Genomic DNA, 15,633 nt, shown 5'->3' on the forward strand with positions numbered 1-15,633 from the left:
ATGGCTGAACTGAAGAAGGAGAACAATCAGATCATCACCAGCGTGAACATCACAAGTCAGCATTACATGAACATTGAGGCAGAGAACTCTGTTCTCAGAGCCCAAGCGGATGAGCTTAGCAACAGACTGCAGTCTCTGAATGAGATTGCGAGTTTCTTGAATGCAAGCAATGGGGTTTTTGCTGCTGGAGATTCAAGCAGCTTCAATGAGCCCACTGACAGCTTCTTCAACCCATTGAATCTGTCATATTTGAACCAGCCCATCATGGCTTCTGCTGCAGAGATGTTTCATTACTGATCTCCATGAGATCATCTGGATTTTGGATTGATTAAGTTTTAGGGAGAGCCAGAGAGGTTTCTAGTTCTATTTCAACTTTTGTGTTTTAGTCTAAGTTGTGGAATCTCACTGTTAATTAGATGGTGTCTAATGAATAATTTATGTGTAATGTAAAAGAAATAGTTTTGGTTTTGGGTTCAAAGACTGTAAATGGGGCTATGATTTGTTCAAGTGGAGTTTAATAGCTATTTATGTAGTTGTGTTTCAAGTAATTTTATAATAATATTGACTAAGTTGTCTTCAAATTGTCTTTCTCTAGCATGTGTAGAGACTTTTAACAAAGCCATCTCTTCTTTCTATTTGACTCAAAACTCATTCAAAATCATTATCACACAAATTAAATATTGTCTTGTGTACGTGTTTAACAATTGCAAATCATCAAGGAACTTCACCATTGTATAAGAACTGGAAAATACTTCCGTGAAAAAGTAGGAACTCGTATTTTATTGTCAATCACAGTTTGACATGTGTGCATAAATTTTTCTTTTTTCTTTTCGTGTTTTTGATGAATTTTTTTTGTCAATGTGTCGACATAATTTGCATGTTAGTTTTTCTGCCTTCTGGTTTCTCTCTAAGGTTTGACAAATTTCTCTGCCTTCTAGTTTCTCTCTAAGGTTTGACAAATTGGTATTTGGAACCAATTGTTCTATGATCAACTGTAGATGATAAGGTGAAATCCAGAAAATTAGGTTCACAGATTCTCAAAGATAAAAAATCAAGCATCAAAATCATATATACAACTTTTCCACCAGTGTAGGCATGAGATGGTGATTGATCTTACTTGGTCACCAAACTACAGATCTACCTACCCTCCCTTTCATTTGGTGTATCTGTACCTTCTGCAGAGCTAGTTATGTGGAGCTTTCATAGCCAACCTCTTTTTTCTGAGAAGATTTACCCATAATTTGCATTATTGCAAAGATATTTTGCTTTACCAGTGCTGGTGGTGAGTTCAATGGGCTAGGAAAGAACACTTTTGTCATCCAATTCATTACCACTTTTGGACCACAAAAATACTGAAAGTAAAATGGCCAAAAATTACAAATTACCCCTGTGATTTAAGGTAAACTGTGGCTTCAAAATTGCTTCCAGAAGTCAAAATGAGTCTTGGAATGATCTGAATGAATGTCATAAGCCATATGAGAAGTCAGAGCAAGAGCTACCAAAGCGGCCGCTTTTCTCCTCAGTGGAATTGCACCTATGGGTCCTGAATTTAGACCCGATCAAAATGGTTCTCGTGGTCCTTTAACTTTAATTTCGTTAGGACAAATGGTCTTGCCGTCAATTTTATTAACTTTTCTGTTAAATACAGGAGCAAAATGGTATTTTTAAATCAAAATTGATAAAAATATGAATAAAAAATTAAAAAAAACTAAAGAATTAAACTCTCTCCCCCTCTATCCCGATTTCTACCCCCCAAAACTTGAAATTTTTTTTTTTGGTTGGTTTTTTGTTTGATTTTCTTTTATTGTTATTTTAAAGATATGATTTTTTATTCAATTTTTTTGTTTTAATATAAAAATACCATTTTACCCCTGCATTTAACAGAAAAAGTTAACAAAATTGATGGCAGGACCATTTGTCCAAACGAAACTAAAGTTAAAGGACGACGGGAACCATTTTAGAAATTGAGGTATTCAAATGCAAATCGGTTCAAAATTCAGAGACTAATAAAACGATCAATTCATTCTCAAAATATCCTAGACTTAATATTAAAAAAATCAAAAGGTGAAGGGTAATAAAGGTAACAAATGAAAAGTTAGTCAAAAATAAAGATTGAATTACGGTTAAAGTCAGCAAGTGGGATGATGAAATGCTATAAAAACAAAAACAAAGGAAGGCCTTGGTAAGAGGAAGAGGGTTTACCTTGGAAGTGCTCATGTTGTGAAGACCCACGTGCAGGGAACAATTTGAGTTCTGCAACTTCTCAAACACATGTACATCAAGGCATCAGAAATAATGAAGTTATGGTTAAAATAGTAATTAACTCTACGAGATCTACCAGCTAACCTGCACAATTATTAAAAAAAAATTAATGATTAATCAGACAGTAAGCGTGTGCTTAGATGCTGCTTCCAATTAGCTTTTGACGTACATGTGTGTTAATTAATTATCATATTCATTTCTGATGCTGGGTTTTTTTAATAAAATTATTTATTATTATTATTATTATTATTATTTTTTAATAGAGAAGCTTTAGATGCCTCTCCATCTTTTTGGTTATGCCTAAAAATATAAAATTGATTTAATTAATTTAAGTCCACCTTTTTGCTGTATTTCTGTTTTTTTATATTTTAAATAGCAAATGATAGGCCATTATTATCAAATAAATTTCAACTGAAAACTGCAAAACTTTAAATCTGTTAAGTAGCAAGAATTAGAGAGATTATAGAATATTACGGTAGTACAGTCACGTGATATATCTTATATATGTATTATAATATAAGTGGATATTTATAGATATTAGTCCCTAAAAAGGGGAAAATATACCCTATCATTTATCTATATTATAACACATTTATAAGATATACCACATGACTGTATTACTATATTATTTTATAATTTCTGTAAAAATTAGTGCGTTCTGCATTCTATAATGATAATTTCCTTGAATTGGTAGATAAGTAAATCTGGGAATTGTTTGATAAGATAATGTTATTTCATAATGGTGATGTCTTATCAATCAGTAAGGGTTTCTTTGATAAGGCTTGTGTTTCGTTTTCATGTTTTTTTTAAATGTGGATATAGGACATTGTAAGGACGGTCCTATGACTTTGGGTGTTGAGTGAAATTATGAGGACGGTTCTATGACTTCGGGGTACATTAGAACACTTCCTTTCATTTGTCATGGTAAAGGGTAAGGAGAGGCAATAGCTATTACTATTCACGTGAATAGTAGTAGACAAAAAGCTTGTGGTGTTTTCACTTATTGTCATGGCAATTACTATTCATATGAGATATGAGGAGAGAAATTTGTATAGAATTTTGGTGTGGGAAATGAAATATATGACTAAGTATTTATTTTTAAAAAATTCTAAAATTTTTAGTATTTTTTTAAATTTTGTTTAGATTTTTTGTTGTTGCTGATGTCAGCAAATTCAGGCTAGAACAAGGACTGGTTTTGCATGAGGGCCAGCCCAGGCTTATGGAGCCCACCAACAGCCCTGGCATCATTTGTTCGCTAGAAGCCCTTTTTGGGCCTAGGCCCCCCCTTGCCCGGGGCCGCTGGAATCGCTCTATCTCAAAGGGGAGAAAATTTTGTATGTAACCGTAATATCACATGCCCTCGAAATCACAAAACATACCGAAGTGCGAGGATGGTCCTATGACTTCGGGGGCTTATACCATATGATATTGTTTGCTAGTTTTGTTATAGGTTTGTAGCCTAGAGTTTCAAAATATTTAACCATATACTCAATGTCTTGTATTTGATTTCACATGTGCATCAATATCTTTCGTATAAAAAATAAATATCAACTAACTTTAAGTATAATGATACCTTTCTTTCCGAGATTGGAAGATATTTTAGGCTTCAAATACTCTCTATTGATAAAAGAAAGGAACTTCTTAACACACTTCGATGAAAAAGGAAAATAAGTCATCCAAAGCACTTTTTGTGTGAAGAAGCAGCCTTGAGGGAACATGGCAATCCTCCAACTTGAATTTTTTCTTTTTTGGGGGGGATATTTTGAGGTTCTCGTTTTCTTAAGATTCCAACAACCTTTTCACTTCCCACGCTTAAATATAACGAAGCAAACAAAAACAAAATAATAACTATATGTTTTATCATGTTTAAAGTTCAATCACTCAATTTGTCATTTAATGCCACATTCTTCTAACACATGATACAAAAACACATCACAAGGGGACAAAGGGTTGTCATGTTTTAGTCGCATGTGTCGCAGACAATCTGTTGATGTTTTAATCATGGTTCCGTGAGCACTTCTGCAGCTCCACCCTCCTCCTCCTCCTCCTCCATGTTTTTCAAACAAATGTGATGTGAGATGGTCAATTATCACCAAAGCACAGCCTCATCAACACGTCTCTGAAAAATGTAAGGGGAAGAAAAACCGTGGCATGCCATGTAAAATGACCAAAATACCCTAGCTCGAGCATGAAAGTTGTATGAGAAAGTGACATTCATATGCCTTAGAGGATGCACTAAATAATATATAAGTTAGCTCTGTTGTGTTATAACTGAGGTGTTATTGTCAAATCATATGCTTTTTTAAATTAGAAAAGCTAAATGATTAGACTTGGAATACTATGTGCTCAAATATAAGACAAGTTTAATTGGTGATCCTGTCGACGCACTTGAATAAAATATCTTCAAACTAAGAAATGAGATGACCAACGTTCATATTTAAAAAAATAATAATAGAAGAAGTAAAGTTATTTGTTAAGCTTATAAATTTTTCTCTCTTTTTTAATTGAATTTTTTATAAGTCTTTTAGTAAACAACATATAGAGAATCAATATCATTTATATTCCGATTTTTAGATAGTTTAGTAAACAGCTTTAATGGGAATCCGAATTTTGACAATTTTTCAATTCAATTCCTCTCTTCAATTATAAATTAGTAAACATGTCATTAATCTTGCTTGAAAAAATCTTTGTTTTTTAAAACTAAACTCAAACAAAATTGTCTATTCTGAAAAGAAGATTTTCCTGAGGTGTCAATCACAATCACTTTTATCTTTATTTTATTACAATAAGGTGGAAGAATATATCTGACCTAAAAATTAGGTTGAAGAATATAAAAACTTGCAAGTAGGCGCAAAGGACCCATCGATGTAATTGTCAAATAGACATATACATGCAACTTCCTATCTTCTTTAAATAGAAGTCAGGAAATTAGATGGCTGTGGTAATAAACATAAAGGCTGTACTGGCAAATAAGTGGAGAGAATAATATCGGGAGGTCCTAGAAAATTGATTTTGAGTCTTTCTATTTAGTATTCACGTATTTACACGCATTTAAAATCATTCACGTCATAATAATTCTATTAGACTAAACAATCACCCGTTGCACCTTATCGTTTTCACTTATCTATCCAAAGTGTCCCCTCTTTTCTCTCATGCCTATTGGCCCTAAAGAAGATTTAGAAGAAGTATGATAAATATGAAGGACCAAGAATCAACCCAAAGCATGGATGAAGAAACTGTCCACAAAATTCAACGCATTTTCTAATTTCATTGGCAGTGAAGAAATAATTAAGGAGTTGGCCCAGAAACCCAAGTTGTTCAATTGTCCCAAAAATTCAACAAATTTTCTAATTTAAGTGGGCAGTGAAGAAAGAATTAAGGAATTACCCATTAAGCCAATTCAAATTTTCTCTTTTTTTCTTTGGAAAATTTGGTACGTCATGCCTTTTGGTATGCCAATTCATATTTGAGTTTTAGATTTGTGAAAGTTTTGCAACTTGAAGTCAGAGACGTGCCTCTCTATACTTCATTGAGGAGATTGTCAGATTTGTGGGGACCGACATAGATCTGGTATTAGACTAAAAGGATACGGGGCAAAGGGGTGAGGTTTTTTCTATGAATTGATCAAATTCATTAGATTAATTAAAGAGACATTTAGTGATATATCCATTTCTAACACTAATATTATAAATAAATCATATACAATTGAATTTCTATAAACAAATCCAAAAAAAGACAGCTGGCCTTATTGAATCTATATATATAAAGCAAAAGGCAGAGAATGGTGAAACATTCAAAATACCAGAAAATGCCCTTGGTTAATGCAAACATTAAGAATTCAAATTATTAATTAAATGAGGATAATACAGTAAATTCACACTTTTTCATATTTAAAAAAAAAAGAAAGAAAAAGAAAAAGCAGATAATGGATCCTATTTTTAGGGAACACAACTACCCATTATCTTTTTTAATTCTAAAATAAATTTAAATTTTTTTAAAAAAAAGCCTCTTGCAGGCGCGGAAGCGCGTGCAGGGAGGCTAGTTTAATATTAATTATTAAATTACTTTGATGCCATATTAAGTGTTTTGAGTATTTTTATGAGATTTTAGGGTTGAGCTTGTTTTAAGAAATTGATTGTAGTTTTGTAATTTATATGAAGTTAAAAGCTTTTTTGTTATGTTGTAAATGAGCTTTGGGTGTATTTCTAAAGTCCATTTCATATGAGGTATTTTTATAATTTGGGCCCCCATATTGGTATAATAGTGAATCTTCCTTAATTAAATGGTTAAGATCTTTTTAAATGCATGTTAATGTGTAGATGCTAAATGAGAAGGCTCGGGATCCTTAGAAAAGTAATCGAAAATTATAATTAAGAATTGCTCGAAAGAATTGTTTGTTGAAAATTAATTTATATTCTTAGGCAAAACAATATACATTCTTGACATCTCTTCCTTACATTTCATTCTTGATGGGACCAGTGGAGAATGAAGAATTCTAAACATAGGACGCAACTTTACCTCGAGGCTCCGTTTGGTTCATGGGAAAGGAGATTTGGAGATGAGAAATCAATTGTTTTCCCATGTTTGGTAAGTCCAGGCATGAGAAATCGTTGTCTGGCCCATGGGAAAGTAGTGGGGCAAAGTAAAGTCATCATCCCAACTTAGGTTTTGTTTTTCCTCCTCATGGGAAAGTTTGGGAAAATGAGCTAATATTAAATAAATATTTTTCATGACCATTTTGTCGTCATTAACAATTTAGAATTACTAAATGCATTTTTTTATTTGATTTAATATGGTTATAATTGAAAATTTATACGAACTTTGTTTTCCATTCCTACTCAAAATAAATATGGAAAAGGAAATAAAGTGATATCTCCCAATTACTTTCCCAATATTACCAAACATGGGAAATGAATCTTCTATTTTCCATCCCTTGAAAAATAATATGGAAAATAATTTCTCTTCAAATTCGTTCTGTGAACCAAACAGGACCCAAGTGGTTTGAGCATTCACTCCTCTACTTGAGGTTATGTGTTAGATTCATCCCTCTTGTTGCTTATGCTTTTTGGTCTGCCAATTCATATTTGAGTTATAGATTTGTGAAAATTTTGCAACTTGAAGTCAAAGACGTGCCTCTCTATACTTCATTGAGGAGATTGTCAGATCTGTGGGGAAAGACACAGATCTGGTATTAGACTAAAAGGATATGGTGCAAAGGGGTGAGGCTTTTTTTTTTTAATTTTTTAATTTTAATTTTATTTTAATTTTTTTAAAAAAATTTATTTCTTTTTTAATACAATTATGGTTACATGGATTGATCAAATTCATTAGATTAATTAAATACTTAAATGCGTGTAAATACGTATATGCTAAATGCGGAGACTTGGGATCCTTAGAAAAGTAATCGAAAATTATAATTAATAATTGATCAAGAGAATTGTTTGTTGAAAATTAATTTATATTCTTAGGCAAAACAATATACATTCTTGACATCCCTTCCTTATATTTCATTCTTGATGGGACCAGTGGAGAATGAAGAATTCTAAACATAGGACGCAACTTTGCCTCAAGTGGTTTGAGCATTCACTCCTCTACTTGAGGTTATGTGTTCAATTCATCCCTTTTTTGGTTAATTCAAGAGGATTCAAGCAAGTTTATAGGTAAAGGTAGACCTGTAAAGAAGCCGGAGATGGATCAGATATTGGGTGATCTGATTTTAAGAAATTTTTAACCCAATCCAAATCGATAATTCGACGGATAATTCACAACTAAATTCATATCCGATTTGCAAAAGACCCACTAATATAGTGATTTGGAGTATTTACTCCCTTAGGCAAGGTATTGAGTTTGAATCTTTGTATCCGTGTAGTGTGTGTGAATTTAGTATACTATGCCACTCTCTCTCTCTCTCTCTCTCTCTCTCTCTCTCTCTCTCTCTCTCTCTATATATATATATATATATATATATATATAGTAAATAAAAAATAAATAAAAATATTATATCAAATCGAACCGGCTCATTATCGGATCAAATTAGACCAAATTCAGATTTATTTTGTTAACTTAACGGGTTAACAGATCATTGGAATTATGCCACAATACCTATCTCCAATTAATTAAATCGAACTCGGATCAAAATTCAAAAGAAAATAAGGGGATACATGAAAAGTCGGTGATTTTAGGTTTTATTTTTTATTATTTCAGTCCAAAACAAAAGAAAGTGCAATGTACTTGTATAGACCCATCTTCTGAAAGAGGGAACAAGGATGATGCAATCACCTGCCAATCTCCCTTCTGCTTGGATTTGATTGCATGTTGAGAAAGAAGTGTACTTAAAAGGCATCAGTGAAGAAATGGTGAGAGCTAGTGGCCAGCCATGCTCTTTCAATGGCTCACATGGATTTGGGCAAAAGGGCGAAAAAGGCATCTCAATTCTTTGATTTTGTTTAGTGGGAGATTAGTGTTGTTTAAAATGGAAGCTTAAATTAATTATGTTGATCATGTTAGATAGGCTGTGATATAAGACTTTGATGCTTGTCAAAGATTTATTAATTCTATTGATGTTATTCTTAACAACTGATTACCAATATAATATGTGTTCATGATCCATCTCGCTCTTTATTATCCAATCTTTGGAATTCATTTTGCTTTCAAGTACCATATCTTTAGACATTTTTGCTTTCAAATATTTATATAGAAGAATAGAAATATGATTGAAGATGTTGCAAGGAAGGAATAAAATGACATGCGCATCTAATCACTTGGTGGTTGTGCACTTGCAGAAGCAGAGTTTCTTATATATATTATTTATTTTAAAGGAACCGATAATAACGTCCGGACGTTTGCATAAGAGAATTATATATATTTTTTAGCAGTTTAGAAATGCTTCAATCAGAATATTTTTATTTTATACTGAAAATGCTTCAATCAGGAACTACAATCGTGCAAGTAGCGAGATTCTGCACTATATGATATCTACCTGGGTGTGTATAAGAGTCAGATAATTGGTTTTTAATGTACTTGATATCCTACAAGTCTCTGATGACGTCCCAAAACTTTATCCATTAGAAAATGAAAAAAAGAAGGGTGTAAAAAGGTCCTAAACTACTTTGAGAGGATTTACCATTGCTGAAACCTTGAATTCACCAAGCAAGTTACGTGAAGTAGAATCCATGAGAAAACAAGGAAGATTTACTTATTTCTTTTAGTGTTCAGGATTGATGCAAATCCACATCCGGCAGTCAATGGTTCAAATTTAACATTTCTGGGATGATGAAAACTCAAACCCTAATGGGGTGGCCGATAGTAAGTAAACTAGAGCTCTATTTCAATGTCATATCTCAGTTCGAACCTTGGCTTGCCACAACAACTCTAGGGTTTTGTCCCAGAGTCTCAGTAGTCAGTGCTAAAGCTCAGAGACCGGATTGCATCGAATCAACTATCTAGCGAATTTTAAACAACACTGTTCGTTTCTGTAGGTCATAAATACAATTAGAAAAGTTCAACCGGGCTTTTTTATGCTATTAGCAGAGCTTTTCCTTTGGCTCTTCAAATGGCATATATGCCATGGGCTCACACTTATCTCTGACAAAGTGAATATACTTAACCTTTCCTTCATCATAAATATTCTGGTTTGGTAGTTTGATGCGTACGCTTTCTACAATTTTACATGGACAGCAGTAAAATGCACCCAATGGTGGATTAAATTGTATAAAGACATAAATGAAGAGCAGTGACAGCTAAATCTTACCTGAAATGTGGCCTTTTGTTAGTAGCAGGGAGACATTCCTTTCTAGGCATCTGCTATAGCCTGTATGCAATTTCGTTGAGAACACAGGTAAGTAAACCATGTACATCCCAAATTTCCAACTATATGCTTTCATTTTCTTCCCATCAGGTTTCTTGCCCTCTCAGTTACATTGAGTTCTCTCATGATGATTGAGGAACAGGTGGTCATGAGGTTACTCGGTTGGTATACATGTCACTTAAAATTTGGAAATACAAAGAATTAATTACCAATCAAAATGGTATTCCTACTGGAATATCACCAGTAATCCCTGCAAGAGCAATCCCCATTCTTGAAATGGTGGAATCGTATTCGATCCCTCATTATTATCTCTCGTTGGTATACCTTTGAAATTAGTTTCATAACAGCATGGCAGTTCTCACAAGATCGCAAGTTTTTCACAATCCGAATTTCAGACTCCGGACTTGTTCTAATTAGACCAAAGGCAAGAGCAAGCTTCTCACTGTGGTGACTCAATTGAAAAGCTTTCTCCTCATCATCAATTTCAAGCAAAACCTCTGAAAGCTTTGGATCATACCCTTCTTTCCTCAAATTGTCTTCTATTTCTTCCAATTTTCTGTATATTGTTTCTGCTTCCGGGTGACCTGAATCTCCTACGGCAAATTCATGAATTTCTCCGTCTAACTCAATCCTACTAAACCCTGGAGGTTTTACTAGTCCTTTTTGCTTCATTAATTCTCTAACCCTTGCCTTGTCATGCCATTTTCCCGCTGATGCATACACATTGCCAATAAGTACATAACTTCCGCTATCATTTGAACCCATCTTTGGCTGCCTAAGATGTATTATCAAACGCTCGGCTCTCTCAGTATCCTTGTGGACCTTGCAAGCCCATATCAAGTTTCTACACATAACCACATCAGGTTCAATGGGCATTTTTCTGATGAACTCTTCAGCCTCTTTCAAATGACCTGCTCGAGCAAGGAGGTCGACCATGCATCCATAGTGTTGAATTGTAGGCCTAACTCCATATTCATTTTGCATACTTCTCAAATATGCATAACCTTCTGCCACCTGACCTGCATTCCTACATGCCGATAGAACTGCAGTCATTGTCCTCTCATCAGGTTTAATACCAAAACCTTGCATCTTACTGAACAAGTCAATAGCATCTTGACAATGACCATGGCTAGCAAGGCCCGATATCATAGCCGTCCATGCAAAAACATCTTTGTCCACAATGTCATTCAAAACCTGCCTTGCACTCCTTATGCACCCACATTTTGCGTACATATCAATAAGGGCACTATTAACATTAGCCTTCAAACCAATCCCTCTACCTTCAACAACCCCATGCACTCTCCTCCCAACGCCTAACGCCCCTGTCTCTGCACAAGCTCTCAAAACCGACACGACCGTCGCATCATTCACCTCCACCCCATCATCCACCATTTGCTCAAACAACCTTATTGCCTCGATGGGCCTACCATTCTCAACGAGCCCATCAATCATTGAGGTCCATGACACCACATCTCTGTCAGGCATTCTGTCGAACATCATATAAGCAAGACCCGACTCGCCACCCAAACAGTACATATGTATCAATGAGTGCTGGATATACCGGTCCCACTCGAGACCCGACTTGACTATCAACCCATGAATCTGTTTTCCTTCATGGGTCAGTCTCAAACGGGCACAGGACTTGAGGAGGAAAGGGTATGTGAACTTGTCGGGACGGGGCGTGTGGTGGGTCGGGTCTTCAAGCATAGGTAGAAAGAGAAGGAGGGCTTGAATCGGGTCGGAGCTTTGAGAGTAGGCTCGGATCATGGTGTTGTAGTAGTAAGAGTTTGGGGCAGGGAATGTGTCTAAAATGAGACGGGCGTAGGAGAGGTCTCCAGAGGGAGACAGAGCAGAGAACGTAAAGAGCTTTGAGAGGTTTTGGTTTTGATGGTTGCCTGCTTTGAGGATTTGGGCATGGAGCTGCATGGCTTGGGACATGGTGGTGATCTCCATTTGTTTGACAAATTGACAGAAATGAGAGATGGTGCTCTACTCCTGCGTGGCAGCTCCCTATTAGGCAGTGTCTTATCTCATTATATATACACTACGGTTTTATGTAAGGATGTTAATTTTCCCCACACATTACGGGCTACGTTCTTCGCGAGGCTTTCGTTCCTAATGAGTCCGGTATGAAGGATAGAAATTCAGATATGAAGATGAATTTGGAACGAAGAGGAGTGTGGCAATTTGTGTAACGGGTCGTATTTGAGTTTGGGGAAAAACGTTGCTTGAAATTTTTTGGCACACAGTAGGTTATTCGGCAAAAAGTTTAAAACCATACATTTGGAGGGCGCCAAAATAATGAATAACCTTGTGTGTTTTATTTTTCTTCTTCCTATAAGTGTAAGGGTCCGTTTAGTTCCTGGATTGAACTTCTTGGAAATAAACTTCCTATGTCTATACTATTCTATCGGGAATTACGGATCATGGAGCACCTAAAAGGTTGGGTATAGTTTGTTAGACAGTTAGACGTTTTTTTTCCCAATTTTCTTACACCGTAAATATCCCTCATCTCATCATTCTCTCTACCATTTACTGTGTTTCGTTACCTGAGCTGTGGCATACATAAGTTACAAGATTCAAAGTTTTCTTTCGTTTGGTAAGATTAATTTTTCCTTTTGGCAGCATACTTCTTTCTTCTTCTTCTTTTCTAAAAAAAAATGTCCCATTTAATTGATTTAGTGTGTTTTGTTTGTGTGCTAAGGTTGTGAATCTTGTGATCTGATAGGCATGGTGAGGGAGACTGGGTATTATGATACATTGGGCGTCAATGTTGACGCCCCTTATTTTGAGATAAGAAAGGCTTATTATCTCAAGGTAATAATCAAATTCAAACCTCTCAATTTTCCCAAATTGTTTAGGCAAATGTACTCTGATATATTTTTCTTAGATTTCCTTCTCACGTTTGAAAAAATAAGGCACTTTGAAGAATATTATTGTAGCATCTATCTACTGTGTTTGATGTGTTCTTTCCAGGCAACACAAGTTCACCCGGATAAAAATCCTGGAGATCCCAAGGCTGCCGAAGAATTTCGGGTAAGCTATTATATCCGAGATTTAGAGAGTTAAATTTGATGCCAACTTGAATGTGAGTCAAGTTTGGTAGCTTCTAGGGTTTAGCATAATCTTATGATGCTCATTTTCCTGGTTATCGTCTGCATGAAGGCACTTGGTGAAGCCTTCCAGGTTCTGAGTGATCCTACCACGCGTGCACGGTTTGGGAAGCATGGAAAGCTATGCATATCACAGTAAGTTTGTCCAAACTTAGAAATAAAATTAACCACCTTTGGGTCCGTTTGATAACTATTTTCAGGTTGCTTGAAAGACATATAGTTGCAAAGGCAGCTTCCAAAATATTTGCTTTCGTTTGATTCTTTTTTATGTTGAGTTTTACACAGACGTATTTTTTGTAATGAACTAATGGGTGATAATAAAGAGACGACATTGTGTACCACATCTTTAATATAGTGGAACCGACCTATACAATAGGTCTCACCTCTATTAGAGAAGAGGTGCACAATGTGTTTATAAATGTGGTCTCTTTAGCATTTTCCTGAACACAATACATCAAACACGAAACAGGTTTTTGTTACATTGAAATTACGTTGTCGTTTTGGCAGGGACTACTGGATACACACTGATACTACATATTGTATTATGTTCGGGAGTGAACCTTTTGAAGATTATATTGGTCAATTTGCTATGAATACTTTCTATTCACTTCTTGAAATGGAAGAAGAGACCCTGGATCTTGAAGTGCGCAAGGAGAAGGCAATAGAGAAGATGGGAGTATGCCTTTTTACTTTCAATGTGCTTGATAAATTCCTTTCCTCTAAAAATTACATCCATTTTCCACCTACTTTTTTATTTTTTATTTTTATAATCTCTTTCTGTGTAGGCATTCCGGAAGGAAAGGGAGGAAAAACTTATAAAGTTTATGAAAGATCGCATCCAACCATTTGTTGATGGTCGTAAGGATGAGTTTGTAAAATGGGTAGATTCAGAAGCACGAACCCTCTCAACCGTTGGTTAGTTTCTTACTCTCTTTTTTTCCCTATACAATACAAGATAAAAAGTAATATAAAAAGTCCCTTTTAACTTTTGATAATCAATTACCTAAAAAATGAAAACTTAAACTCTCTTGTATTGAACTCACAAAACGGCCTGCGTTCTTCAGAAAATATGGCAATGCTTTCAAATTGGTTTTGATTGTTTCAATTCATATTGGCACGTATATTAATTGTTTTTTTTTTTTTTTTCCAGCCTGTGGCGAGTATATGCTACATTCAATCGGCCATGTTTACTGGGCGAAGGCCAGACAAGAACTTGGAAAGAAGCGTGCGTTTGGTGGTTTAGACGGATGGGTGGAGAATAAGGGTCCCAGGGCATACGAGATGAGGCCACAAATAGGATCAGCTAAAGGTGCAATTTCTGCTATATCAAAGAGTTCTACTATTTGGACTAAATTGAAACTAAGAATAAAATTGTTTGAACTACGTCTACCGAGCACCTCTCTAATAAAGCAAAATCGCTAGTAAATGTGGTCTAAATAATAATACGAATGAAAAATGAGTTGTATATATCTTATTTATTTATTTTGAATGGATTGCCAAACTCACGCTTTGTTTGAATTTGTAGAGGCTGAACGTGTAGTTCTACAACAAGACATGATGGAGCCTGAAGACTTCCAAGATCGCTTCCGGACGCGTATTATTCAAGATTTAGAAGCTCCAACATTTGGTATACGATGGGATGCTGCTATGCTTGATCTTGTGATAACTTTGTCAAATGTCTCCCATGCAGTGAGTTCTCATTATTTCCTAGAGACAGACTCCTAAAGAACTCCGCACGTAAGGCGCAGGCATATCTTTGAAGAGAAATGATTTGATACATAATGTTTTCCTTTTCAGACACTTAATGAACCCACTGTGCCGGAGGATGTTCTAAAGTTACGCGCTGAAGCGTTGGAGATGTTCGGCATGATCTTCCAAGTAACCCATGCTTCTCTCTTTGCCTGTATATACTTGCTTAAAGTGACCAAATTTTACTTGCATTTTAATTTTCATCTAATTTAGCTCAAATTGCATTTGTTTTAGGGTGCAACCGCTCCTTTCCTGAGAGAAGGCAGTCTCCGTAATGAAGATGAAGTAGAATATCCAGATTCTGATATGGATATATAATTGATCACTGTAATTGCTTCATGTACGTACACAATGTTATTTGGGCCCATTTGAAGGTTTTAGGCTGGCACCTAGAAACACTTTGATTGGGTCGAGAGAATGTGATATTGAAGTAAAATTATACAGTACTTGATCTGCCTGGGTTGGCTAATGGTAATCAAATCAGAAAAAGAAAAAGAAATGTGTGTGCATGAGAAAGAAAACATGTGTGAGTAAATTTTCAAAAAATAGATTCGGACCAAAAGATGCTTTATTTTTTTATAATCATATTGTCTAGCCCTTTATAGATTTCAATCATTTGATTTTCAAAAAATAGAACAAAAATCATGATTATTCTGCCCCATTTCTCAATAAAACTGTTGACCATGATGAATTTAGGGAACG

At 35.2% G+C, this 15,633-nt stretch overlaps 3 protein-coding genes across 3 annotated transcripts; 2 read left to right on the plus strand and 1 right to left on the minus strand.

The window, feature by feature from the left end:
• On the plus strand, window positions 1-297 carry LOC117638436 (bZIP transcription factor 11-like). The gene has a single exon (XM_034373564.1). It carries the CDS (start codon window positions 1-3, stop codon window positions 295-297), a length of 297 nt encoding a protein of 98 aa, XP_034229455.1.
• A 9,711-nt stretch (window positions 298-10,008) lies between these two features.
• LOC117637798 (pentatricopeptide repeat-containing protein At4g21065-like) lies at window positions 10,009-12,074 on the minus strand. Its single transcript, XM_034372815.1, has one exon. The coding sequence runs from the start codon at window positions 12,020-12,022 to the stop codon at window positions 10,307-10,309; it is 1,716 nt and encodes a 571-aa protein (XP_034228706.1). The 5' UTR covers window positions 12,023-12,074; the 3' UTR covers window positions 10,009-10,306.
• A 550-nt stretch (window positions 12,075-12,624) lies between these two features.
• On the plus strand, window positions 12,625-15,262 carry LOC117638764 (chaperone protein dnaJ 10-like). The gene is made up of 10 exons (XM_034373869.1): window positions 12,625-12,668; window positions 12,798-12,886; window positions 13,046-13,105; window positions 13,235-13,317; window positions 13,690-13,858; window positions 13,968-14,097; window positions 14,333-14,491; window positions 14,708-14,871; window positions 14,980-15,060; window positions 15,166-15,262. Exons 2-10 carry the CDS (start codon window positions 12,800-12,802, stop codon window positions 15,247-15,249), a joined length of 1,017 nt encoding a protein of 338 aa, XP_034229760.1. The 5' UTR covers window positions 12,625-12,668; window positions 12,798-12,799; the 3' UTR covers window positions 15,250-15,262.
• Window positions 15,263-15,633: the final 371 nt, after the last annotated feature.

The sequence above is a fragment of the Prunus dulcis genome, chromosome 8 (genome assembly GCF_902201215.1).
Source record: "Prunus dulcis chromosome 8, ALMONDv2, whole genome shotgun sequence".
Taxonomy (NCBI): domain Eukaryota; kingdom Viridiplantae; phylum Streptophyta; class Magnoliopsida; order Rosales; family Rosaceae; genus Prunus; species Prunus dulcis.

Bases quoted from the DNA above. Each gene is read 5' to 3' on its own strand.
- LOC117638436 (XM_034373564.1), top strand. From the start codon at position 1: ATGGCTGAACTGAAGAAGGAGAACAATCAGATCATCACCAGCGTGAAC.
- LOC117638764 (XM_034373869.1), top strand. From the start codon at position 12,800: ATGGTGAGGGAGACTGGGTATTATGATACATTGGGCGTCAATGTTGAC. The intron at 13,106-13,234 runs GTAAGCTATTAT...GTCTGCATGAAG, and splicing joins AGGCTGCCGAAGAATTTCGG to GCACTTGGTGAAGCCTTCCA. The intron at 13,859-13,967 runs GTATGCCTTTTT...CTTTCTGTGTAG, and splicing joins AGGCAATAGAGAAGATGGGA to GCATTCCGGAAGGAAAGGGA.
- LOC117637798 (XM_034372815.1), bottom strand. From the start codon at position 12,022: ATGGAGATCACCACCATGTCCCAAGCCATGCAGCTCCATGCCCAAATC.